The sequence below is a fragment of the Colias philodice genome, chromosome 21 (genome assembly GCF_061535455.1).
Source record: "Colias philodice isolate Cphi_HAF_F1 chromosome 21, ilColPhil1 Martin Lab GWU primary, whole genome shotgun sequence".
NCBI classification, from domain to species: Eukaryota; Metazoa; Arthropoda; class Insecta; order Lepidoptera; family Pieridae; genus Colias; species Colias philodice.
The window spans coordinates 3,567,715-3,595,699 of record NC_143106.1 but is presented as its reverse complement, the minus strand read 5'-3'; the positions used below and the strand labels follow the sequence as shown (position 1 = coordinate 3,595,699).

The window sequence follows — 27,985 nt, the reverse complement described above, 5'->3', positions numbered from 1 at the left end:
CTTTTTATTATCACATTCCCTGAATTGTTCAAATCATGGTTAATTTACATAGATTATAGAACATAAAAACAAATATATCTATAATTAAAGTATTTATTAAAATTAGCCACTATAAATAATTTTCCATACAACACATCAATTGTTCTGACATTTTACTGAACTAATTTCTCAATTCTTTGATTTAGCTGTCCGTAGTGTAAATCCTTCACCCTTGAAAGCCTGGAATGTTTCAACTGGAGTCTCTTCCTTAGCACTGGACGGCCGAGAATTTCTGATGAATCTCAGTGTACCAATGACATAATCATAGTCTGGTATGCCTCTAACATATGGCTGTAAAATAATATAATTATTTTCAAAGACTTTCCATATACATACCATCCATATACCGTATCTCCAAGATATGGATATATCATTTCATCATTAATTCTTTATAAAGAAAGCAAAAACATTTCAATTATTTTTCTATCAACATTAAGATGTTACTACATCATAGATTTATAACAGAAAAGTTATAAAAACGAACAAGCTAATTTAAAACTAAGACTTATTACTTTTTAATAACAAGCAAAAATCATTTTGATGAATTATTAAGTTCAATATCACTCACTTGTCTGGAATTAGAAGCTTGAGGTTCGGAATCACTCTCACTGGTCAGTTTCTTCTTCTTTCCATCCAATCTGTTCCCCTCACCCTTGAAGGCCACAAAGCCACTTGCCTCTGGCATCATCTCGGCTGGATCCTCATCCATACCAGATACTGTATTCCTATCACGTCTTGGAATGTGTTCCTCCTCTTTATAACCAACTGGTGGGGCGAATTCAACCTGAAAATTGTTTTTATGATAAGATTTTGTACATAATATATTCAATCATTATTATTTCTTGCTTCAAGTTAGAGACTGTTCTCTAGTTCCTTGGTAGTTTTGGACAAATGTATGAAATATTCAATTTATTTGTTTTGTTGAATTTATTTGAGCTCCACATAGCAAAATAGTTTCAGGATAATTCTGTAGAAAACCATTATAAATCCCAACATTATTTATCAAAGGATATTAGTTTCATTTAAAAGTATGATCATAAATAAAAGAATAGTAAAACTTACATTCATATCACACTCAATGATGATAACAGCATTACCAGGCTTAGTCTCCAAGACACATAATTCATACACTTTTGAATTATACTTTATTGCAATTACATCACCAGTTGTGAGACATGAAAAATTCCTCAAGCAGTTTTCCAGCACTAAAAATTTTATTAAAAATAATCAGTATAAACTATAAAGGTATAATATAGATGTTTCTGATTCCAAAAGCCTTCAAGAGTATATAATGCCACTTCAAGAGATCTATAACTAATCACATATGAATGAATGTGAAAGCTTGTAAGGATGGATGTTTGTTACTCTTTAATGGGAAAACCACTGTACAGATTTTGATGATACTTGATAGCGATGTAGCTTATGTACTTGAATTACACATATGCTATAGACATACTTGCATTTGCATGTTTATCCATGTGTGAAACCAAGCGGCCGAAATAATATCATATAAAACACAGTATACTTTTATAATTACCTGCTTTAGGGTTTGTGATGTCAAGGAAATCTTCAGATAATGGTTGAAATTTAGAAAATGTGGCTACTGGCAGTGATACACTCTCTATTTGTAATAGTGTACCTTCCTCTAGTACTAAGTTGGCCATCATCTGGAAATTAATCAAATAAAGTTTTAATAAATAATATTTGGACCATGTATAATTATTGAAAAATGATAACATTATACAAATATTAAACAATTGTCATTTGAGAAATAGTAAAGTATATTATAGTAGAAAAAGCATTGTACACTTTGTAATAAAAGAATGGCCTTAAAAATAATGTATATTGCTTACCCAATGTGGTAAATAAACTTTTCCCTCATCAGCAACAAACTCCAAGACACCACAATGCGTAACTCTTTTTGTTTTCTTGTTAGTTAATTTGAAAATCATAGGATACTCTATGTTTAATCTTGTTAATTGTTCCAAAGCTGATGGTGGCATGATAACTGAAAAAGAAATAATATAAATAAAATGATACTACTATTGGTTTTAAAGTTCTACATGAGAAAATTGTTTCTTCAATAAGCTTACTTTTTCCACCCCTTTCAACATCCTGGCGTTCATTCCCTGGTAACATAGAGACAGAATAACATCTATAGGTCATGTTAAATGGCCTGCTTATTTCGTGAAACATATTGAACCCGAACTGAAACTAAAACCATAAAAAAATTAGACGAGGCCTGATTGCTACGATGTCTTATTTGTTTGTAAGGACTATGCGTAGAATTTACCATTTTTGTTTATTTTTGGAACAATGAAAATTTGTAAATAATTGCAAATCACGCACAAGAACACAGTCGTCAATTCAAAATATAGAAACGTCAACATCTGAAAGTGACATCCTGGTGACATCGGTGACATCTCGTATGAGTACATTATGTACCTATCAATGTCAAACATAATTTAGAAAAAAACAAAAAAATATGTGAAAATATATAAAAAAACAAACACATTTCCTACCGTTTCCTACGTTTCCTACACGTAAGAAGCTATCACGACACTACTCATCTACCAACACGATCCAACATCGTCGGCTGAAATACTTAGGAAACTTTAGGTTTTGTTTTAAATTGGTTCTAATAGTATTTAAATATACACCTATAATTTTACTGAAAGCACTCAAAATAATTTACTAAATTTAAATGAAAAAATAACTAAAAAAATGAAATTCCATGTCCTTTACAAAAAATCAGATATAAAATTATAGGTACAAGTATTCGAACGTAGAACTTGATTGGTCAGCAGTTTTGATGCTGTCTTTCTCTTTCTCATATTCGTTCACGGTTCATTTTGTTTCATTCATTTGTGTATGTGGCAGCTGTGGGTGCATTAATCGTAGTTTTTTCCTTACAAATAAAAATTGAAACAATTACCTAATTTTTCTTCATGTAGAAGTAAAATTAAATAGTGAGTAACGTAAATGTAATTGTATAAAAAACAAATATATTTTTCTAGTTCCGGTCGTTAATCATTTCGCTTTGAAACATGAATGATCGCCATGTTGATTGTCAAAAGGTGTTATTCGTATCGTATCGTATGAGAGAAAAGTGAAATTGAAACAGTGTTATATTTTCAGAAGCCGCGATATCTGAAGATCGCTCGATAGCTTCCTTGGTGTAGTTAAAATAAAGGGAATTAGCAACCATGGCTCAACCACTACCTATACGTTTTCAAGAGCATTTACAGGTGAGTACGCCCATCACTTTTTAACAGATTTGCCGATAGCGGTTGATGAGAAAGGGCTAATTATCATTTGCATATCTCCTTTGTTCTGCTTTTCTATTAGTATTCAATAAATAGAAGTAGGATGTGATAGTAATATGACATTGCGCAATTGCTTGACAGTTTCCACCCCCTAGCAAATGCCAGAGGGTGCCGGTATTGATTTGTTCCATATTCTTTCTGGATCATATGTTTTCTAGATTATTGAATGAAATGAATATGATTTAATCAGTATTACACTACAACTTTAATATAATTTTTGAATCCAAATAACTTTCAATAGATACAGTACAGATAAACAATGTACTTATTGGATTAAAATGTATGAAATTATGTTTTGTTTCTTCTTATACGTAACTTTTAAATTAATTATATTTTTTTTTTTCTAATTGGAAAGTAAAATTTGTTCTGTCTGATCCTGCATATAATATTACATTACAAAGAGAAATAAGGGTGAAGAGAAACCTTATAGACTGTAGATTATTGTATATACTTTTCTATATTTTACCCAATGTATATTATTCACAAAAAGAAACAAGGGCAGAAACTTACAACAGTGACTAATCCCTTTTAGTTGTTTTATGAATTTGTAACTGATAAATATAGCTGATAAGTGTATAACAATGTATTGTTGATGAAATTTAATTTTTTTAGGGTTTTTTCACAATATTAATAAAATAAAAATTAACGAATTTACATTTTAATGTGCACTCCTTAATTTTTCTTCCTAATTAACTAAAGAATCAATGACAGATATTATAGTGAATTTGAATTTGTATATTTATCAATGAAAATTCTCTTGTACTTTAATGAAATATAAAATTAGGTGGTAGCTATAATAGTACTTCATATTTACTCCAAAATGATTTCTTAATAATTAAACAGAATGAATTCTACTAGTACTTTCTTTAATGTTAAGACATTGATTATTGATGATTTATTTTTGATGACATGATAAAGAAAGATATAGAAAATGAAGAATATATTGTATTAAGCACCACTTAAATTTTCTACATATTCAAGAAAAGGAGGAGGTGCTCAATTCACTTATTTTTGGGTTTGTTACCTTAAAACTTTCAACTGAGTGAACCAATATTGATGATTCACTTTTTTTAAAGCTGTTGTGTCTTCTATAGACCAATTTAAATTATAACTCTTAATTTATTAATATAAATTGGTAGTTTTTTGTAAAAATAATTATCCTTTAAGTCCATTCAAAATGATTTAGTTTATGTCTTAAATTCTATTAATAGAAGATTAAAAATAAAGAAAATTGTAACAACAAATTACATTCATTCGACACCATACAGGAATAAGTTATATTTTGTAATTAACTTAATGTTTATCACAATGAGACTATAAATAAGACCTGATACCTACTATTAAAAAAAATATGTGAAGAAAGCTTTATATATTAAGTAGGTACATCATATATTAAAACTATTTGTTTACAGCTCACAAACATCGGCATCAATCCGGCGTCCATCTCCTTCAACACCCTGACAATGGAGTCGGACAAATTCATCTGTGTCCGTGAGAAAGTTGGTGACACCTCAGAGGTGGTCATCATTGACATTGGGGACCCCACGAACCCCATCAGGCGGCCGATCAGCGCCGACTCGGCTATCATGAACCCGGCCAGCAAGGTTATCGCACTCAAGGGAAAGGCAGGGGTGGAAGGTTAGAAATCAAACAATTTATTCATACCGTTTTTTCCATAAAGTTTGTGATGAGTGGTTGGTTGATTGATGATGTATGACTTGGTTGGTAGAGAAATAAATTGTTTAAAGAACAAAATATGCTAGAATTTAAATTTAATTATAATTTTTATGTCAACCAATAAAAGAGCTGTTTGACACAAGATGGAGATGTTACATAACCCTTTCACCATGGAAATATTTAGTTTAGTCACCCCTTTTTTGAGATCATTAATAATAACTTCTTATTGGATTTATTAATTTATTAATTAATATAAAGTAAGAACAAAAAAAGGGTTAAATTTTTTATGAGTAGAAGAAATAAATATATATATGATATACAAAAACTAAATTCATTCATACACTAAATTAAAAATTATAATATTCTTGGATACTAGATTTACATTGTCCAGAAAACTTATACATATTTTTCAAACTTAGTAAAACTTAAGTAGTACAAATAAATAAATTTTATTTTATAGAATAAGTGAAATGTTGAATTATAAAGACTGAAATTATGAAAATACTAGATTTCCGCACGCGGATTCGCCCGCGTTTTCAAAGGAAAACCCGCATAGTTCCCGTTCCCGTGGGATTTCCAATTGGGATAAAACCTATCCTTTGTGTTAATCCAAGTTATCCTCGATATGTGTGCTAAATTTCATTGTAATCGGTTCAGTAGTATTTGCGTGAAAGAGTAACAATCACACACACATCCTCACAAACTTTCGCATTTATAATATTAGTAGGATTAGTAGGATAGTAGGAAAGACAGGATAGGATGACTGTTAAAGATAATGAGAACAAAGTCGGTAATAACATAATGTCACACAGAAAACATATAAAAAAAATATCTTCTTTCCTGGTTCAGGCAACTCATTTAACAATACAAAATAGTACAGAGCAAGAGTTAATGTCTTTTACATAATTGATAATACAAATAATTACCCACTTAAGTACATTTATAAGGTTTGATGTTTAAACTTAGCTGTATTTATGATTATATCAATGTATTACCTGCAATTGTATATTTTGCAACAAAAAGCAAATAAATTATTTTGCATGTTCATTTTGTAAATTTAATTTATTTGTGTAAATAGTTAGTGTATTAACCCACAGATTTTAAATTCCCAATACATACTAAAAAAGCGGAAAGTTGATTTATATAAACTTAGTCTTGGCTACGAATTCATCGCCGAAAAATTGATACTTCGCCAAATCGGTCGACGAAACATTCAAAACATTTGATGCACATATGGATTAAAATTATATGGCCATAAATATCGCTTCTAAATTTTGTTTTCATTTGAACATTATGCAATTTGCAATATTAATTTTACGATGCGAGGCGGTATAATTTCGCTTGTTCGATTTCGTTTTTACGATTGATTAGATTTGACGGTAGATTGAGCGAAATCTTTGAACTTCTTTTCTCATAGTCTTTGTAAAGAAATTAAGTTGTCTTTTATGTTCAAATTTTCACAAAAAATAGGTTAAACTGAGAATGGTCGTTAAGCTGAGTGTCATTGAAACGCCCACACCTCAATATTCGGGGTAGTGAGATTAAAAAGAGGGCGTAGGCAGATCGCCAAGCCAGAACGCGTATAATAGCATAGTGCGGTATCACATTGATTGCCTACTTGTTTGCGGAATTCAGAAAACTTCAACAATACCCAACTTAACATGCTTTTCGGTTGCGTAATTGTTTTTCGTTTGGCCAATGTGGACATTCCCGATGGACATTTCCGTGGACATTCTCGTATCTTCGATCCTACTACTATAATAATGCATTTGTTTTATTAATTAGCTATAAATAAAGTCTAAATACGAGAATAACCAGACTGTTGACCTTTGACAATTTGAATCATAAACTTACGGTTCACGAAAGGGTAAACAATAATATTAGAATATGATAATGATAATTACTATAATAATAAACAATATTTATGTATTGTAAATAAACATTTTTATTTAATTAATACAGACTTATGCACTTAACAAACGCCAAATTGCAAAAGTTTGATTTGATTATTTTTTATGAACATGTAACCGTACTATTGTTGAATCACCACCAATAAAGGTGGTGATATACTGATAAATGCTTTTAGATAGCATAGTCGTTTATCCTATAACACGATTTATAGATATCGGAAATGGGAAAGCCTAAAAAGACTGCTCGGTTACTAGTTGGTTTTTGGTAATGAAAATCATAGCTTATTCTTTAATATAATTATAATTTATGGAATGGAATATATGGTATTTATCGAAATATAACAAAAATATTAAGACAATACGGCATGATACTGTTTACATAGGATGGGAAGACATGTTTATCGATTGCGTCACGGTTCGCCGTCAGGCTAGAGCACTGACTCGTGGATGAGTCATACGCATATATTAGACTTCACTTTTATATGAAAAGTAATGTAAAATGCGCTGAACATGCATGCGAGTAAATGGGAATTTTATGTTCGAAATGTTGTCTTGCATTCAGATTACAGTATGATTAATTTCTGCAAAAAACTATAATTTAAATTATAATGCTTTAAAAATAGTATATATACTTTCTAAAATGAAAACTTGTCGTAGTCAACTTAATGTACTAAGTACAGAAAATAATTTTATATTCTATTCTCATTTTAATATCTTTACAATATACATAATTATTTATTATTATAAATACTTTTGTATGATTTCAATAATAACTTCAAGCTTTTGTGATGACTGAAAGATTCGTTTTTATTGCCTTTTCTCTGTTTCTCTAGGATAATCTGACGACGAACTTAGAGTAAAATAGGTTTTCTAAGGCAACTTGACATCATGACTTAGAAGTGGTGGGCGTTTACTTTCACCACTGCCACATCAGCATAAAATTTCAAAAAGTTTTAAAACAACCGGATATAAAATTTAGCTAACATTAACATTTAATATCTATCGAAACAATTCAACAATAGCCATTTTAAGAATATTTTAAATTCTTTCGATATTTTTCATTCATTCGGAAAATATCAAATTGTGATTATGTCATTGTCTTTACCAGATATACATAATACAGCCTTGACATGCATTTAGCTACAAGTATAAGCAATGGCTATAAAAATATAATAAGATTGCATCTTATATGAATCCTTACTTTACAATATGCAAATGATTATTTAATTTAGTTATGATATTTTATCTTCTTTCTGACATGTAAATGAAGCCCATTTAAGAATTAAAAACTATTTCGAATAGGAATCTATTTAGGTAGTTTAACAAAAATATAAAAGTAAAACATTTAAGAAAAATAAAATGGAAATAATTTTATTTGATTCTGTTTTCTATATAGTTTTCAACACTGAATAATATTAATATTACACGCTCATTTGAACTCTTTGCTATAACTTAGTTGTATTCATATCACAGCGGCCCAAAAGACCCTCCAAATATTCAACATCGAGATGAAATCAAAGATGAAAGCGCACACCATGACAGAGGATGTCGTGTTCTGGAAGTGGATCTCTCCGAACACGCTCGCGCTAGTGACCAAGATGTCCGTCTACCATTGGTCCATGGAAGGCGACTCGACGCCCGTGAAGATGTTCGATCGGCATTCATCGCTCGCTGAATGTCAGATCATCAATTACAGGACTGACCCGAAGCAGCAGTGGTTACTGTTAGTTGGTAAGTTTATAAGTTAATTGTATAAGAATGTCATTAACTTATGATTTATGAATCAAAGTATTATTAAATAATCAATATGTAGAATATATTTTTACAAAATATGCATGGAAAAATAACTATATATCACGGTTAAAGCAGTATGTTATGGTTAATTTCATTTTGATAGTTTGCAGTTGGATAATAATTTAAGTGTTAATTTTACGGCAACATTACGAAAAATTAGAACACAAACTTTCTTACATTATCAAATTTATAAATGTTCAGATGATCAATTTTAACATCATCATCATTTTTTAATATTTTTTTTGAAATATATAATTAATATTTTTCTTGTTCGCCAGGTATATCCGCGCAACAGAACCGCGTGGTGGGCGCTATGCAGCTGTACTCTGTGGAACGCAAGTGCTCGCAGCCGATCGAGGGGCACGCGGCATCGTTCGCGACGTTCAAGGCGGAGGGCAATGCGGAACCCTCCACGCTGTTCTGTTTCGCAGTGCGTACAGCGCAAGGTGGCAAATTGCATATCATCGGTGAGTTGTTTTTGTTGGTTAAGTTTGGAACCATTTTGTCAGATAAATACATCTTTTTTTTAAGACTAAAGTGAGAATAGAAACATTTTGTGGCTGAGTTTTTACAATATTAAGCTTAATTCTTAATTTCAGATTTTGTTTGAACAACAAGCTAAAAAACACATACACACATTATTATATTCAAATCCAATGCAACTTAACATCAACAATATTTGATTATGAAAATTTGTTCACCAGTCTTCTTTTCATAAATATACAAATAATATTTCTATTCACAGAGGTGGGACAGACGCCAGCCGGTAACCAACCTTTCCAAAAGAAAGCGGTCGATGTGTTCTTCCCAGCTGAAGCGCAGAACGATTTCCCGGTAGCGATGCAAGTGTCGCCCAAATACGATGTTATTTACCTCATCACGAAGTACGGCTACATTCACATGTATGATATTGAGACAGGAACATGCATCTACATGAACCGCATCTCATCTGACACCATATTTGTGACTGCACCTCATGAAGCCACTGGCGGAATTATTGGTAAGATTTTGTTTTATCTGGAAAGTTCACGAAGTCTCTATGATGCAATTTAATTAACTGGATACATACTTAAGTTAATTGAATTCTATAAGGACAAAAGTATTGTAAATTAAAAAGTTTTTGTGAAACAGTACGAAGTAATCAATATTTAAGTTTAGAACAACCATTTACACTTACGGTAATAAGGTTTGATTTCATAGTATTCAAAATAATTAAAAAAAAAAAGATGGGTTGCACTCCGGGAGTGCCAGCAGAAGTGAAAACTTAATTATTAACATTCAGCATGTTTGATATTTTGGAATGGTATCCGTCTTACGCATGGAATATAAGGGCTAAAAAAAAAAACATCCGTCTTACCTCGGAGCAATTAACAAGCCTGGAGAAGTAACAATTAATTGAACGTTTCTTATATAGTGGCTCTCTTTTATTCAATACCCTAATTAATGCGATAGAAAGAGACAACACACTGTTATCGGCTTGGCATTCAAATCCACATGTAGCCACTTTTTGTTCTAAAAAGGTAGTGCTTGCCACTTTATCGAATACTAAAATATCGATAAATAATTGCTTGAAGATAATTTAAGATTCTTTTAATTTTGAATTATGGATAGGTAATTCCAAATTTTAAGATTCGTTTAATTTGGAATTATTCATTTACGATGCGTATTGACTGCCTTGCATTGTATGGTAGTGGTATTTATAAAAAAATATTATTAGGTATTTAGGTTTTGGTTGTTTTTTATGGTTTCGTAAAAAGGTACGTATTTTTTCCTGTTTTCATAGATTCATTCATAGAATTATACGGAACCCTTCGTGCGCGAATCTGACTTCCACCTGGTTGATCTTTTTACAAATCAATAATCGTATCCTACTAATATTATAAAAGCAAAAATATATAAGAATGGACATTTGATATTCTTTCACGAAAAAACTACTGAATGAGTTTTTATGGAACTTTACAATTATACATATTATAGATTAAACATCAGAATAACATATAGGCTACAATTTACCGCGGGAAAATAACTCATACCCACGGGAAAAAACTGGTAAAAGTTTAAAATAAATTGCTTCAAATAAAACAAATAAAATTTAAAAAATTTTTTACAACATTTTATTTCGATACTTAATTAACAAATTACAATATTTATTATTTAAAATAGATGCCACCTTAAACTTGTGGCACAGCATCTCTGCAAAGCACTATACTTTTCTTCCCGTCTGATTCGAAATGATTTGAACAAGGCCGAGAATGTTTTGAAGGCTTCCAATTTTTCCTGTGCTATAGCTTTAACCCAAACATCTTTTAATTGTTCTCAAGCCAGAAACCTGCAAATAATAATAAAATCCATACTTAAATACCTTTTTCTTTCTCCTAACCTAAAGCAGTCATTATCAATGAAGTACTTCGTACCTACTCAAGTATCGATAATTGCACAACACTATGGAAGTTATATTTTGCATTTTTTCTAAAAACTAAGCTGATTATGATTTCATTTAAATGATTACGGTTAGATAAAACATAGATGATTATGAAAATAACGTAAATTAACTTATTTATAATACAATTAACAAAAAAATTGATCATAACCTGTGAAAAGACAAATTCCAATCTTCATCCGATTTCCCAGTACTACGGCTTTTACAGCCGTGAACAACACAAGCCATGTAATCTTAAGTAAATTACCTTTTCAGAAAATAACATAAGAAACTAGAAAACACGTTTTTCACTTCAAAAACAATAATTAAAATCACCATGCGTTAGTGACCAGACTGGTCACTAAAACAAATTGAAATGGCTACATGTCATTTCAAACTGTCGAACTGACATATATCTGTCCTCTTTTTTCGCATGACATTTTGCCATAAGCCAAAAAGGCCAAACTAGTGCTTTATTGTTCAATTAATTGTTACTTCTCCAGGCTTGATAATTGCACCGAGCGTCTTACGCTTTTTCGATCAGGCCACGTGTCCTGACGCGAGTTTAAGATTTTATACCCAACGCCGCTAAAGAAGTTTTCACTTCAATAATGAAAATTGTAAATTGTAATTCATAGGTGTGAACCGCAAGGGCCAAGTGCTCTCGGTAACAGTGGAGGAAGACTCCATTGTGCCATACATCAACAATGGCCTGCAGAACCCAGAGCTGGCTCTCCGAATGGCCGTGAGGAACAACCTGGCTGGTGCTGAAGAACTGTTTGTCAGGAAGTTCAACATGCTGTTCACTAATGGACAGTATGGGGAAGCTGCGAAGGTAAGAAGAGTCTTATTATGGTTTTGTTTAACCCATTGAGCCCCGAACGGCCAGATCCGACCGCGACACAATAGATTTTCCATTGTGTCTGTGGTTCCGGGGCCTGAGTTATTAATAGGGAAACATTCGTGATATTTATCGCGCGCTTTTCTAGCGAGCGTTTTGAGAACCAGTTCTATTGAACTGTATACTTCCAAGTGCGCGCTTCTAGTCAAACCTGTGTCAAATATTTATCTGTACTTACGATGAAAAACTAAATTACTTCATTAAAACTTCCGTAATAAACTTTACTACTTTACTGTCGAATTATTACTGCCGTGGATGATGGGAGTTGGAATTACTTTAGTTTTATAGCTGATGTAAATTTTTATGCTCTAATTTAACTGTAAATAGATACTAAAGCATCCTCAAGTAGTTTTCACAATCACAATTGCAGGATAAAGTTTTAACATATTCACAAGAAATGGTTTACTTATTTCAAGTTGCCATACTAACTTTTGTTTTTGTAGCGATATCTCGCTCTGAATCGCGGAAGCGAAATGTTTTCGCTACAGATCATTTACAACTTTCCGACATCATTAATCGGGGCCTTAACGGCCGGCCAGTAGACTGATCGAGGATCCTCCCTTTTTCGATGGTGGAATTCAACCTTCCTTCCTCCAGTTTATTAATTTTTTTTGTGTTATTCAGTGTTTTTTACAAATATTACGATTTAAAAACCAAACCAGGTGGCAGCAATGGCGCCCCGCGGCATCCTGCGCACGCCGCAGACGATCCAGCGCTTCCAGCAGGTGCCGACGCAGCCGGGGCAGACGTCGCCGCTGCTGCAGTACTTCGGCATCCTGCTGGACCAGGCGCAGCTCAACAAGTTCGAGTCGCTCGAGCTGTGCCGCCCCGTGCTGCTGCAAGGTTTGTGTTACTTGATAGTCAATGTATTTTGTTCTCTAAAATTTAATTCTTAATATCACAATCACGTGTCATTCCAATCCCCTTGCCCATGGCCCATGCCCATGAAGGCAGACGAGTCACTGGTCTCGTAGTGTCTCGATCTACATATTCTCGTGCCAGTCACCTCATCGGCTTATAGTCTTGCGACTGATTTCAGATCTAAATATAAATAAATAAAAATAATTAATATTCCGTGTATTTTCGCTTTCCATATGAAAGCTAACACAGACGTTAAATCCGTTTTTCAAGATATAAAAAGAATGTGCATATTTGTACGACTACGATAATAGACATGTACAACAATAATAAATAAAATACGTGTTTAAAATATTTTTCTAACTTATTAGTAGATAATATTATTCAAGTGCACTTCATATCTTATCTCCACTTCTGTTCATTAAACTTTTTATCACAGAGCTATGAACTTGAACTGTTTTAGATGACAATGTTAAAAAAATAAACATATCTAATTGCACAAACAGTGTATTAGTGTTTATATGGATGAGTTTTTATTGTTATTATTTTGAACTTTTCAAAAACTGAAAATGAGCCTGAATAAATGGACATCCTATTTTTCATATTCAGATTTTTTATTACACTCATTTTGCTTATAAAAGGGACGGAAATAATCTGCTTATTTTGCCAATTCATTCACAAAAAAAATATGTCGGCCGTATTGAGAAGCTCCTTTTTTTGAACTTGGTTAAAAATGTATTTTATAATCAGGTCGCAAACAACTTCTTGAGAAGTGGTTGAAGGAAGAGAAGTTGGAATGTTCGGAAGAGCTTGGAGACCTGGTGAAGCAGGTTGACCCCACTCTGGCCTTGTCGGTGTATCTTCGCGCGAATGTGGCCAGCAAAGTTATCCAGTGTTTCGCTGAGACTGGCCAGTTTCAGAAAATTGTGCTTTATGCTAAGAAGGTGAGTTTTGAATGATTTATCCAGCTATTTTGAAATGGAAAAAGCTTTTGCAATGTTTGGTTTCGATATTTTTATCAAATGTTCTTACTTCATACCATTATAAACATTTAACATCATAACAAAAATTTGCACATGACGGTTTGAATTAATAATAGAAATTGTGATTGATGAATAATTTAGTTTAATTCAGATAAATTTGACACAATTATTATCGTATTCTACTTAATAGTCAATTAACGTGTTGAAAACGTATTGGCATAAAATTTACCCATATTATTTCAGGTTGGCTACACGCCCGACTACATCTACCTCCTGCGCTCCGTAATGCGCACGAGCCCGGAACAAGGCGCCGGCTTTGCGGGCATGCTGGTGGCTGAAGAGCCTCCGCTCGCTGACATCAACCAGATTGTGGACGTGTTCATGGAGCAGAACATGGTGCAGCAGTGCACCGCGTTTCTGCTGGACGCGCTCAAGAACAACCGCCCTGAGGAGGGACCTTTGCAGACACGGTGAGCGGATAGTTTTAATAAATATGGTCTAAGATCCGAATATGGGTCGGCCTGCACCGACGTGATAATAGAATGAGACCAATAATTTTAGACCAATAAATGTAGTCTATTTAAAAATTAATAAAAATGTCCTGTCCAGGATTTTTTCAGTCAACCCATCTTTAATAGATTTTTTAATAGACTACATTTATTATAAAATTGGTCTCATTCTATTATCACGCCGGTGCAGGTCGACCTATATTCGGATTTTAGACCAATAGATGTCACTTCACTAGCATGCAAAGGCAGCTAAGTCTCTTTCAATTTAGGCGGTTAATGTAGGGCGAGATATAGATATAGTGGTACGGTAAATGTGCGGCAGTGATACGAATGCACAGCATAACGCGATGCAAAATATAATACATAAATCTGATTAAATTCCGTTAAAAAGTCCTTAATTACTCCACTGTCTGTTGGATCATAAATAATTATTTTAAATTAATGTTTAGTTTTAATGTAATTAAATTTCATGTGTGTTATTAATTTCAATTGTTCATTGCAGTCTCCTCGAAATGAACCTGATGTCGGCCCCCCAAGTGGCAGACGCGATCCTCGGCAACGGCATGTTCACGCACTACGACCGCGCGCACGTTGCGCAACTGTGTGAAAAGGCGGGGCTGTTGCAACGGGCCTTGGAACATTATACCGACCTGTATGATATTAAGCGGGCTGTGGTATGTTGACTTTTGTTATGTTAGATTTTTTGTTACAAAATTGAAAAAAAGACATTATGAAAAATGTTGTGTGGTTTTATGAAACCACGGTAAAAGTGAAACTTTCCGAACACTGCTTTATACCTACTCGGCAGCCGACCGTCACGCGACATGCGCTACACAGACCAAAAAGTTTGAGACGATGTAATAAAAGTTTCACTTTAATAAAATAATTAATATCCTAGAACAATAATTAAATAGCATAAGTGATGATAAATTGAGACAGTTTTAACTTTAAGAAGAGACTAGCTGTTAATTATATCTCTGTATTTAAAAATGTTTATGTATGCTGCAAAAAACTCGAAAACTTTTTGCATCAATTCTGGTTAAATTCTGAAATATGTTATGATGGAAAATTTCAAATATGAGTTGTGCAATCGTTTTTCAATTGAATTCGGTTTGATGTATAGCAAAGATAGTTTTAAATTTTTTATATCTATTATATTTTTATCTATAATTACATTATTTATTTATTTGAATCTTTAATTACAGGTTCACACACACTTGCTGTCCGCGGACTGGCTCGTCACCTATTTCGGAACTCTCTCCGTGGAGGACTCGCTCGAATGCCTCAAGGCGATGCTCCAAGCTAACATTCGCCAGAACTTGCAGATCTGCGTACAGATTGCCACCAAATACCATGAGCAATTGACAACTAAAGCTCTAATTGAACTGTTCGAGAGCTTCAAGACGTACGAGGGATTGTTCTATTTCCTTGGATCTATTGTCAATTTCAGCCAGGATTCGGAAGTTCACTTCAAGTATATTCAGGTAATTATTACTTCAGCCTAGTTGAAGTTATTTTGATTATTTAAATGATAAGTATGGTTTATTTCTAAGTTTGTATAATTTATGTTTGATATGCTTTGAAAGCATTAACTACTATTCCTATACCATTTCCTGGAAGTATTGGAAATTTTCCTATTTGCAAAAAATATCCTTTTAGTAATTTTTATCCAGAGTAGAATAATGTCTCACAGAACTTATTTTAAATCTGTTTCTCTGTGTAGACATATTGGACCCGTACATATAATTATTATTAAAACTTTAACTTTAAAAATTCTAGGCGGCATGCAAAACGGGCCAGATCAAAGAAGTGGAGCGCATTTGCCGCGAATCTAACTGCTACAACGCAGAGCGTGTCAAGAATTTCCTCAAGGAAGCGAAGTTGCCCGACCAACTGCCGCTCATTATTGTGTGCGACAGATTCGACTTTGTGCACGACCTGGTGCTCTACCTGTACAGGAACAGCTTGCAGAAGTACATCGAGATTTATGTGCAAAAGGTACAGTATTATATTGCACTTATTTTCATTTTTGGAATTTAGTACCATGTGAAAAGATAAACAAAATTATCTAAAAAAGTAACTTTGTTTCGTGACTGAAACATGTAACTTTTTTGTTGTTTTAAAAAATGAAATAGAGCTTTAATAGTTATTTAATAAAAATGTTATTGAAGCTTACAAATAAAAAAAAATCCTTTAAATATTAAAGTGAAACTTTTATTACATCGTCTCAAACTTTTTGGTCTGTGTAGCGCATGTCGCGTGTATCGCGGCTGCCGAGTGCCGAGTAGGTATACCTACTCGGCAGCCGACCGTCACGCGACATGCGCTACACAAAGCAGTGTTCAGAACCGTTCGAACAGTTTCACTTTTACCGTGGTTTCATAAAACCACACAACATTTTTTTTTCTTATTGATGTCTATATTTCTTTGTTGTTTATAGGTGAACCCATCACGTCTGCCAGTGGTTGTCGGTGGTCTCTTGGACGTCGACTGCGCTGAGGACATCATCAAGAACTTGATCCTCGTAGTGCGCGGCCAGTTCTCCACTGATGAACTTGTGGCCGAAGTTGAGAAGAGAAATAGGTATATTTTCATGCATTATTTGTGACCAGACTATAGACATCCTTTTGTCTTATCTATTAGGTAATATGCGATATAGTAAACTGCAAACTTATTTGACGTCATGTGAAAGTCTCACTAAAATCGCTGTTCCGAATATCACGCTTGATGAACAGTAAGACAGATATAAAATTTAAAAGAATATTACTATCGCAATTTCTATAGTTTCTATCTTATTATCTCAGTATAATAACAATAAGCATTAGTGATACCAAATTTTATTCTATTTAAAAAGTAAATTATATTTTACTAAAGTTTTCTTTTGTTCTGTCCAGATTGAAGCTCCTCCTACCTTGGTTGGAAACACGTGTGCACGAAGGCTGCACCGAGCCGGCCACACATAACGCGCTCGCCAAGATCTACATCGACTCTAACAATAACCCCGAGAGATTTCTCAAGGAGAATCAATGGTGAGTGTAGTTTATTTAATCAAATAATTCATGAAAGTGACTATGTACAAATGGAAATATGTAGCGTGTATTAACAGTTTATTTTAATGTTTTTGGTCATACTGTTGTCAAAAAGTTGGGGCGGTGTTGCATTAATACATTAATTCAAATTAACACCTTATATCGTGGCAGTAAAGTATTATTTACGTGAATAGTAAAGTCTGCCTCAGAGACACGCATAGGCAGAGTTTAGCTCCAGACTTTTTACGTGATTAGTACAAAGTCTGTATATGAGCGTATAGAAAAGTCTACCTTATATACGCGTAGGCAGAGTTTTTCCTCAGACAACTTTTAACTGTGATGCGATTGTGAATAGTTGTTTATTCTAAGTCAACAAGCAGTACATGTGATTACTACGATGTAGGTACGACTCGCGCGTGGTGGGGCGGTACTGCGAGAAGCGCGACCCGCACCTCGCGTGCGTGGCGTACGAGCGCGGGCAGTGCGACCGCGAGCTGATCGCGGTGTGCAACGACAACTCGCTGTTCAAGACGCAGGCGCGCTACCTCGTGCGCCGCCGCGACCAGGAGCTGTGGCTCGAGGTGCTCGCCGAGGCGAACCCCTTCAAGCGACAGCTCATCGACCAGGTAACTATACGGATGTACAAATACACAAAGTCTAACACTCATCAAATGGTTTAAATGTATGAAACAAATGATATATGAAATTAAACGAGGTGCTCGCTGAGGCAAACCCCTTCAAGCGCCTGCTCATCGACCTGGCAACTATACGGAGGTGTACATGTACACGAGGACTGACGCTTGATTGCGGTTGATATGCGCGAAACAAATTATATATGAAAATAAGCGTCAAAAAGCAGACAAGCTGCTAGTAGGTCAACAAGCGAAGAAACTAGTGCTAAGAGAAATAAAAGCTAAATATCAACAACATCCATTTAGGTATACCCTGCAAGCCTCAAATTCACAAATATTGCATACTATGAGATATTTATATCGATTAGTCATAAGATATTTCTAAATTATTGCATAAATATAAAAAAAAAATTTAACACATGCAAGAAAAAGGAAATAAAATTGTACATATATTTATATTATCCACTTCAATATTACAGGTGGTGCAAACCGCTCTATCCGAGACGCAAGACCCGGAAGATATCTCGGTGACAGTGAAGGCGTTCATGACGGCCGACCTGCCGAACGAACTCATCGAACTGCTGGAGAAGATCGTGCTCGACAACTCTGTGTTCTCCGACCACAGGAATCTGCAGAACTTGCTTATCCTTACTGGTGAGTTTTTTTGTATATTGGATCTTTATGACCGACGTATTTTCCTTGGCTATTTCGAATTATATAGACAACTGTTTGAACACTCCATTCCTTCTTATCGTTAAATACTAATTGAACTTGAAATAGAATCTGGTTTTATAGTAGCAAAATACAACAATTCTTCTGAATGAATATTTATATCAAACCAACTTTCCGCCCGCGGCTTCGCGCGCGTAATCAAAGGATAATTCGCATGCGATTCCTGGGATAAAACTTATCCTACGTCCTTTCAGACTTTAAAGTACGTTTGTACCAAATTCCATAAATTTTAATGAAGTTGGTTAATAACAACATGTACATTGCAGCTATAAAGGCCGATCGTACCCGCGTCATGGAGTACATCAACCGTTTGGACAACTACGACGCACCAGATATCGCCAACATCGCGATCAACAACGAACTGTACGAAGAGGCTTTCGCTATTTTCAAGAAGTTCGATGTTAACACCTCCGCTATTCAAGTTAGTATCATTATTTTCATGAACCTAAGTTAAAATCTATTCTTTATTATGTTAATAAATACCAATTTTTTATAAAGAATGGATTGTTTTCTCAAATCTAAATACAGTATAAATTATAATCCATATCTTTATACAAACTTAAGAAATTTTTAAAAGAATAGGAAAAAATTCGATTAAGAGACGGGATTCGTACCTGCGTCTTTCGCCCCATGGCCTAGTTTTTCTCTATTCTTTAATATCATTTTTTCATACAAACTTGTTCGTAAAAACAACAAACTAAAATTATCTGCAAGTTTTTATATTGTAAAATTTTATTATTAATAATTTCTAGGTACTAATCGAGCAAGTGAAAGACCTAAAACGCGCGTACGAGTTCGCCGAGCGTTGCAACGAGCCGGGCGTGTGGTCGCAACTGGCCAAGGCTCAGCTCCAACAGGGCCTGGTGAAGGAAGCCATCGACTCGTACATCAAGGCTGATGATCCTTCCGCGTACATGGATGTGGTCGCTACGGCCAGCGCTCAGCAGTCCTGGGAGGATCTTGTTCGGTACTTGCAGGTATGGTTATCATGATATTTGGACGTTTTTACTGGGATAAGACCTGAAATGTTTCTACGAGTTCACAGAGCGTTGCAACCAGCCGGTCGTGTGATCAATCATGCAATGGAATATGTCATTTTATATGGAGAGAGATTGAACAATTCAATCACCACATAATATGCTGATTTGTTGGTAATCTTACAGTACTATAGGAATATACTTTTTTAACACGATCTTAGAAAATGAGTATACACGTTTTATTAATGCACTTTTAATACTTAAATTTAGATGTCGTGACTGGTCACCAGAGAGAAAAGTGTTATAGATAAATTTGCTATAGCATAGGTACTATTGCTTTTTATACCTGCCATAATACACAAAATCAATAATATTATACATATTTGAAGAGCTCTAGAGCTCTGAATCATTTGAAAACGTAATTACATTCCTAAACCATACTTTCGTCCACCAGATGGCGCGCAAGAAGGCGCGCGAATCTTACATCGAATCGGAACTGATATACGCGTACGCTCGCACGGGCCGACTCGCAGACCTCGAGGAGTTCATCTCGGGACCGAACCACGCGGACATACAGAAGATTGGAGACCGGTGCTTTGACGATAAGATGTACAACGCGGCTAAATTGTTGTACAATAATGTCAGCAACTTTGCCCGCCTAGCGATCACGTTAGTGCACTTGAAGGAGTTCCAAGGTAATATATAATATAGATAAGTGGTTGTATTTTACATAAAGGAAAATATACCTGTTTTTATAATTATTATGGTATGTGATGGGCAGCTATGTCGCTCATGATCAATTTCATATAAGAATTGAGAAAGAGAAGAAAAGAGTATATGTAGTGCATTCATTCGTTCTTACATGTTAAATATTTCAAAGCTTTCGTTAAAGTATTAGAGGTGATTGATAAATGAATGGGTTGTTAATTTATTTAGATGAACACGTTTAAATGTATTCTCATAAGTTTGTTATGGAGACATCAGTTTACAGACATTATAGCACTTGTTCCTCAATTATACACGCCATATTGTATTCATATATTATATCACTTTAAAAACAGTATAAATCCGCCATTTGTACATACTTGTCTCTGTTTGTCTTTTTCTGTGTTTTATGTAAATCTATCTATATATATTTCTAATTATATATTAAATAATTTATTATTGTATACCTTAGGCGCGGTGGACAGCGCGCGCAAAGCGAACTCGACGCGCACGTGGAAGGAGGTGTGCTTCGCGTGCGTGGACGCGGGCGAGTTCCGGCTCGCGCAGATGTGCGGCCTGCACATCGTCGTGCACGCGGACGAGCTAGAGGATCTGATCAATTACTACCAGGTGAGCGATTATTATTAGCTATTTACAGAAAATGCCGCCTTTTTATTTTCTATTTTATCGGCAAAAATGAATGACAGAAAATGCCGCCTTTTTATTTTCTATTTTATCGGCAAAAGTGAATGATAGAAAATGCCGCCTTTTTATTTTCTATTTTCTATTTTATCGTCAAAAGTGAATGACAGAAAATGCCGCCTTTTTATTTTCCAGCGGCCGTCTATTGACATTGTTTTTTTTAAATACAAAATAAGGCAATAAATCAAATTTACTTCGACATGTATACCTCTAAACATAGTCTTAACTAAGCTACTGATTTTTCCATACCGTTCTTCCGCGAACGGAGGAGCTTTGAATCGATTGACCACCCGCGCTGTTCGCGAACAATAAGGACATTAGAGGCTTTATGAAAAGAGCGGCAAAGCACCTATAACACCGCCTAATGTGTAAGATCGGTGGTGACCACTTTCAACAGGTGGACCACTTAACCCATTGCTTACTTTGCCATAACTTTATTCTAAAACTTCGAGTTTTTAAAATCGTTTTAGTCGGGTGACATGTTCAGAAACTTGTGTCACACCAAAACCTCACGAGCGCGATCGCAGGTATAACGAGAGAGAGACTGACCGATCTCCCGTCTCATTTCGAGCGCTGCCACTGCATTATGTTATCACGTAAACATCTCGATCGTAAACCTACTTTACAAACAACCAATTTTTTTTCAGGACCGAGGCCACTTCGACGAATTGATCAGTCTCCTGGAAGCAGCCCTTGGTCTGGAGAGAGCACACATGGGCATGTTCACGGAGCTGGCCATCCTCTACTCAAAGTACAAGCCTGCCAAGATGAGGGAGCATCTCGAGCTGTTCTGGTCCAGGGTTAACATTCCCAAGGTATGTGTACTGGTTACAGTCTTATTTATTGTGTGTTGTTTTTCATGGATTATATAAACTGACAGTGAAGTACAGATTACAGAGAATGCAACTTTATTGTATAAAAAACATTTAAACAATTTTTATGGATATCATAAAACTATTTATAAGGTAAAGAACAAAGTTTTATAAGCACAATTATTAAAATAGTGTAATTCTATATTCTAATCCTAACAATACTAGATTTTTATATGCATTTGCAACAAATAAGTCGCTTCAAACTTCGTCGACTTAGTGTTATTTGTGTACACTATTTTACTAAAATTTCAATTTAAACAATTCCACATTGGTATTACACATATTACACATATTTTGTTACAGGTGCTCCGGGCAGCAGAACACGCGCACTTGTGGTCGGAGCTGGTGTTCCTGTACGACAAGTACGAGGAGTACGACAACGCGGCGCTCACCATGATGCAGCACCCCACGGAGGCGTGGCGGGAGGGACACTTTAAGGATATTGTCACTAAAGTATGTATCTTTAAATAAAAAAATTGTTTGTCTGTAAAGTCGGTTTACTGACGATAGTTGAACGTGACAACGTCCGATTGTGCTTCTTTGTCGCTCGTTCCGCGCTCTCGCTTGCACTTCAAGCCTTACATGGAACGCCTCAAGAGTGAGGTAACGCCGCATGAGTCATGTTTTTTGGTGCGTGCAGCCGGCTCTATCGAATTATAAGACGTTGTCACGGCAATATTATATTATTATAGTGTCTTTAAAAACCAATTGTTTTATGAATTAAGTGTCTTAAATTATTATAATCTGAAACAAATTGGTGTGTTCTCACGTCTGCTATAATTGAAAGAATTATGTAATAAAATTTGTTTAAAATCACAAATAGAAAAAGTAACAGACAAATTTGAAATTACACAGCGTTCTTGCAGATTTTTTTAATTTTTTTTTTCATGTTTTTAAATACGTTTTTTCAACGATAAATATTTCGAATTAAAAATCTTGTAAAAATTATAGAATTTTTTTTATATCGCTCCTAAGTATATGGAATACACATATTAATCACCCATTACAAATATTTACAGGTAGCCAACATGGAACTCTACTACAAAGCCATCCAATTCTACCTGGACTACAAACCCCTGCTCCTCAACGACCTGCTTCTCGTCCTTGCTCCAAGAATGGACCACACTCGAGCGGTGAACTTCTTTACGAAGGCTGGACATTTGCAACTTGTCAAGGCGTACCTGAGATCGGTGCAGAGTTTGAACAACAAGGCGGTGAATGAAGCTCTCAACTCGTTGCTTATAGATGAAGAGGATTATCAGGTATGCTTGATAATTTGATGAATAGTATTTTATGTTTGTTTTGAAAATGATGAAAAATTTGTATTTTGTTTCTTTGTTTATTCATTATTGTTTTGTGATTTATAGGGATTACGCACATCGATAGACGCGTTCGACAACTTTGACACAATCGCGTTGGCGCAACAATTGGAGAAACACGAGCTCACCGAATTCAGACGAATTGCAGCCTACTTATACAAAGGTAAATTTAGTTGTTTATACAATTTTTATTTGAAAACTAGCAGTCCGCCCCGTCTTCGCCAGTGATACATGTTTACGTTTTCGCTCAATAAGAACCATCCTCATACTTCAAGGAATATTATAAAAAAAGAATTAACGAAATCGTTTCAGCCGTTCTCGAGTTATGCGCTTACCAGCACATTTTGCGATTTATTTTTTCGTCATAGATTTCATAGCTTATATTACTACTTGACTTTTTCATACTTACAAATGCTGTTAGTTTTATACTGCTTTTTCAATTTACCCTATTTATTAATGAAATGAAACTAAATGGGTAAATAAATTAGATATTATCTGTCTGTATGCTTAAATCTTTAAAAGTACGCAACGAATTTTAATCCGATTTTTTTAATAGACCGAGTTATTCTCGAGGAAGGTTTTAGTATATCATTTATATTTATATATAAGCGGGTAGAAAGCCAGTAATAATTAAAAACAAACAATTTCTAACATTTCGTACAATTTATTAAAACAAAAAACCGTAAATAATTATTATGTTAACAGGCAACAACAGATGGAAGCAGAGCGTGGAGCTATGCAAGAAGGACGCACTGTACGCGGACGCGATGGAGTACGCGTCTGAGTCGCGCCAACCAGAGGTGGCCGAGGAGCTGCTCGACTGGTTCCTTGAGAGGAACAACTATGAGTGCTTCTCTGCTTGTTTGTACCAGGTGGGTAGATGCTTTATGTTGATAAATGTATTGGATGATGGTAAGCAATAGGTGTGAAACTATTTACAAATTTAATCTACAATAGTAGTGTAAAAGTACGTGAAATATTACGAATTTGATTGTTGGATTGTTGGTTGGATACTAAAGTAGTATTTTTATGAGTTGATAATTGATATTACAAAATTTACTGTATTATATATAAATATATGCATATCTTATAACTCAATAAATAATCTTGATTATATCAATTGTTCAATGGTTGAATGGAGGTTCAATTTTTTTTATAGGAACAATATATCTAGAAACTCGTTTATTTTTTCAGTGCTACGACCTTTTGAAACCCGACGTCGTCATCGAGCTGGCATGGAGGCACAACATCATGGACTTTGCCATGCCATTCCTTATTCAGGTAACTTAAATGATCATTGTTTTATGAATTACAAGATTTCTTTTTGAAATACATGATCGTTTTAATTCATTTAATATATTATTATATAAATGATGTAATGTAATAAAATATTTTGCAGACTGTACGCGAATTAACGACGAAAGTGGAGAAACTAGAGGAAGCCGACGCTAAGCGCAGCACGGAGAGCGCTGAACACGAGGCCAAGCCAGCCATGATTATGGAACCACAACTTATGCTTACAGCCGGTAAGTTATGTTTTTATTTTTAAAGAAATTTGGGGAGAAATAATGTCAGTCTACTTAGGGCTGATTTTGCAATCCTTTGTTAATACTTATTCGTCGAATAACGTACTAAACTACTATTTAAAAAATGTATTCTTTGGCTGTATTTGACAGTTTACGGGTGACATTTTAATTTCCGAATGGGAAAGTCCCTTCTAAGGTCTACTATTATTAGGGCCATACCAGTATAGTCCGTATCCGTATCCTACCTTAGGTTTGTTTTTTAACGTTATATAATTTTATGCTAAGGTATAATCTAGGCTAGGTCATAGTTAAGGCGCAACGGATCGTAGAATGCAAAATAGAATAACTGTTTATATCAATCCCGAAAATACCGGGATTAACCAAGTACAGTCCCGGGATTTTCGGGATCAGAAACGGGTCGGGATCCCGGGATTGTATTCTCTAATTTCAACTAATCGTGTCCTCTTATCCACAGGTCCATCAATGGCGTACCCCGGCGTAGCGGCGCAGTCCCCGTACGCGTACGCGGCGCAGGCTCCGTCGCCGGCGCCCTACCACGGGTACGGCATGTAGGGCTCGCCCGCCCCCGCCTGGGGGACCGCGCGCTTCTAATGGAGCCCTGCGATCAACGCCTGCAACCTGCCACTATATACTAGTGCTTCAAGTGATACAGTGCATACAAGTTTGAAGTTAATACAGTGCGACAACTAGTGTTTGAATAGTGTATTGAAAATCTACTTTTTGCAGAAATGTGTTAAATTCAGTGATGTGATGTGAAGTGAAGTGTTAATGTGTTGATTCATTCAGTGATTGAAATTATAACTTCATTGTTTTCAAATTACGGAATATGAGAAATAGATTCAGGTTGCAATGTGTAGGTTGCAGGGTATATATCGCCTGTTAAGACAAATGTTGCTTGCATCATTTTCATGGACTGGTCTGGGACAAGTGACCCTCGCTTGCAAAATGTTAAATGCATATATGCAAGTGTTTTTGTCGACTGTAGAGTAGATAAGAGAAGTTTCGTAAATATTCTAATGACTATAACATAGCCAATTTGTAGTTCAACTATGTTTTCAATCAGAGTTGTCAGATTGTCCAGATTTTCCTTTAAAAATAGTTAGCAGCTATTTATTTGACATTTTCATTAAATTTATTTATTGCATACATAGGTTTAATTTAAGTAATTAACAATCTTAAGACAAGATAAAACCAATAAATTGAAATTTGACAACTCTGAATATACCAATATTGCAATAAATGTTTTGTGGGAATAGATAGGTATACTATACCTAGGGCTTTGTCTATATACTATACTATATCGTGTTGCTGTTATTTAGACAAATTACATAATAACTGTCTATTAAATATGTTGTCCATACATTTTCGATTGTATAATTCTATCTTGGGTACATTGTTTCATTTGCTGATGGCCTAAATAAGTGAAACTTAACAATTATCGTCGAAAATGCATTGATGTTAGATCTTTGGACTGATTCTATTAAACATCGGTCTGTACAAAGTTCTTATGTATTTCTGTAGATGTAAACATAAGAAATAATAAATTATTAGCGTTGAAGAGATTCTTGATTCACCACATTAGTACACTCAGTATTTTGATTATATTTCATTTCATTGTTAGAATCTCGACATCGCAAACCTATGTATGTGCACTATAGCTTTTGAGCAATTAAAAATTATGCGGCATCAATTTAATATATATTTTTTCATGTCATTATAAACTTAAATAACATTCTCGCGATTAATGTTTTTCAGTAGAAGTAATATTCTAACTAAGGTGCATATATATAAAGATAAAAGCTATATTACAGCTGTAATATTTCTTATATTGTTGTCCGTAAAATATAATTACATATTAATAATAAAAATGACTATGATAACCTTTAATCTCGTAGAACTAGTAAATATTAGAGGAACAAAGAACTATATTTGAAACTAATGATTTAGATCGACAGGCCTCAAATAGCAGTTTAGTGCAATAATTGGATCAAGTGTTAAGCTTCAGTGTTTAAATTAACATTTATTGTTCATCAATACTTATGTACAAAAGATTTAAAATTTGTTTCAAAAGTTGAATTTATTGTTATATGTATATAATGCTTACAAATTAGTCGATGCGCATATTTATGAAATTAATACGAAATTTATCACATGGGATTAATTATGAAAGTATGATGGTAAAATATTTAGGTATGAATAGGTTTAGAGTAGGCGGAGTTCGGTTTGTCGTTATAATTTGAATTAATTATTGATTACGTTTGCGTTTGTGTGCGAGTATTGTTTTGGCACGCGGTAATGCGTTGCGCGTTGTATCACACCTGTAATGCCTTCACTAGTTAATGTAAGACATATTCATTATTCATCCAGTGGTATGACTGGAATCAAATATTGTTTACGAGTGTATTTTTTATTGCTTAAACGAAAAATACACAATTCATATAACTCACAATTATAAAATTATAATGTGATTTATTAGTTGATGCTAATTTCATAATTCAAATCATTCCTATCATTTTTGTTTAATGAGCAATCTGTAATAATACTTATTATTATTGTTTGTAATAGTGAATCATATTAACTTAATGCAAAAGAAATTTGTAGTTTTAACATTAGTATTGTATTTATTCGTGTATAATACTGTTTCCCTGAATTTTATTATAGTAAGAATATATTATATGAAAAATAACCGGTATTTTATTTTTATTTCCCTTGAACACCTACACTCTTAGATCATTAAGTAATGGATAACACACGCAGGCGTTTCCCCTTTTGCCGAGGTATAAGATTATTCGAATCGAAAAATCTTATGCTTTCATAAAAACTACTTGCGTAATCGATTACGAACACTCTGCGTATTCGTAAAACATCGAAAGGACGTCTGCGAGTGCTCCGCTAAAAATGCCGTTTTGCACTGTCAAGTCTTGCAGAAGCAATTCAAACATGTCGAATATTAAAAAAGATGGAATAACCTTTCATTTGTGTATATTTTTTTATTTTTTTAACGTACATTTCTAATTAAATGCAATTTCTAATAATCGTCGATGTATCGTTTAG

General features: G+C 34.3%; 2 protein-coding genes across 2 annotated transcripts; one reads left to right on the top strand and one right to left on the bottom strand.

Moving 5' to 3' along the window:
- Nucleotides 1-77: 77 nt before the first annotated feature.
- Ufd1 (ubiquitin fusion-degradation 1-like) lies at nucleotides 78-2,454 on the bottom strand. Its single transcript, XM_089708492.1, has 7 exons — nucleotides 2,333-2,454; nucleotides 2,133-2,253; nucleotides 1,893-2,047; nucleotides 1,577-1,706; nucleotides 1,102-1,244; nucleotides 608-823; nucleotides 78-330 (listed from the first exon to the last, which is right to left on the bottom strand). Exons 1-7 carry the CDS (start codon nucleotides 2,333-2,335, stop codon nucleotides 169-171), a joined length of 930 nt encoding a protein of 309 aa, XP_089564618.1. The 5' UTR covers nucleotides 2,336-2,454; the 3' UTR covers nucleotides 78-168.
- A 421-nt stretch (nucleotides 2,455-2,875) lies between these two features.
- On the top strand, nucleotides 2,876-27,617 carry Chc (clathrin heavy chain). Its single transcript, XM_089708926.1, has 29 exons — nucleotides 2,876-3,008; nucleotides 3,178-3,287; nucleotides 4,778-5,003; nucleotides 8,426-8,683; nucleotides 9,025-9,213; nucleotides 9,492-9,746; nucleotides 11,804-12,000; nucleotides 12,729-12,909; nucleotides 13,675-13,868; nucleotides 14,151-14,377; nucleotides 14,919-15,090; nucleotides 15,622-15,900; nucleotides 16,196-16,414; nucleotides 16,857-16,999; nucleotides 17,311-17,445; nucleotides 17,849-18,071; nucleotides 18,557-18,731; nucleotides 19,076-19,230; nucleotides 19,562-19,786; nucleotides 20,241-20,481; nucleotides 20,964-21,121; nucleotides 21,841-22,008; nucleotides 22,369-22,518; nucleotides 23,085-23,327; nucleotides 23,433-23,547; nucleotides 24,090-24,256; nucleotides 24,579-24,665; nucleotides 24,784-24,910; nucleotides 25,386-27,617. The coding sequence occupies exons 2-29, from the start codon at nucleotides 3,246-3,248 to the stop codon at nucleotides 25,481-25,483; spliced, it is 5,049 nt and encodes a 1,682-aa protein (XP_089565052.1). The 5' UTR covers nucleotides 2,876-3,008; nucleotides 3,178-3,245; the 3' UTR covers nucleotides 25,484-27,617.
- The last annotated feature ends 368 nt before the right edge of the window (nucleotides 27,618-27,985 follow it).

Bases quoted from the DNA above. Each gene is read 5' to 3' on its own strand.
- Ufd1 (XM_089708492.1), bottom strand. The intron at 1,245-1,576 runs GTAATTATAAAA...TAAAATTTTTAG, and splicing joins CATCACAAACCCTAAAGCAG to TGCTGGAAAACTGCTTGAGG. The intron at 331-607 runs GTGAGTGATATT...ATTATTTTACAG, and splicing joins AAGCTTCTAATTCCAGACAA to CCATATGTTAGAGGCATACC.
- Chc (XM_089708926.1), top strand. From the start codon at position 3,246: ATGGCTCAACCACTACCTATACGTTTTCAAGAGCATTTACAG. The intron at 19,231-19,561 runs GTTAGTATCATT...AATAATTTCTAG, and splicing joins TTAACACCTCCGCTATTCAA to GTACTAATCGAGCAAGTGAA. The intron at 24,257-24,578 runs GTGGGTAGATGC...TTATTTTTTCAG, and splicing joins TCTCTGCTTGTTTGTACCAG to TGCTACGACCTTTTGAAACC.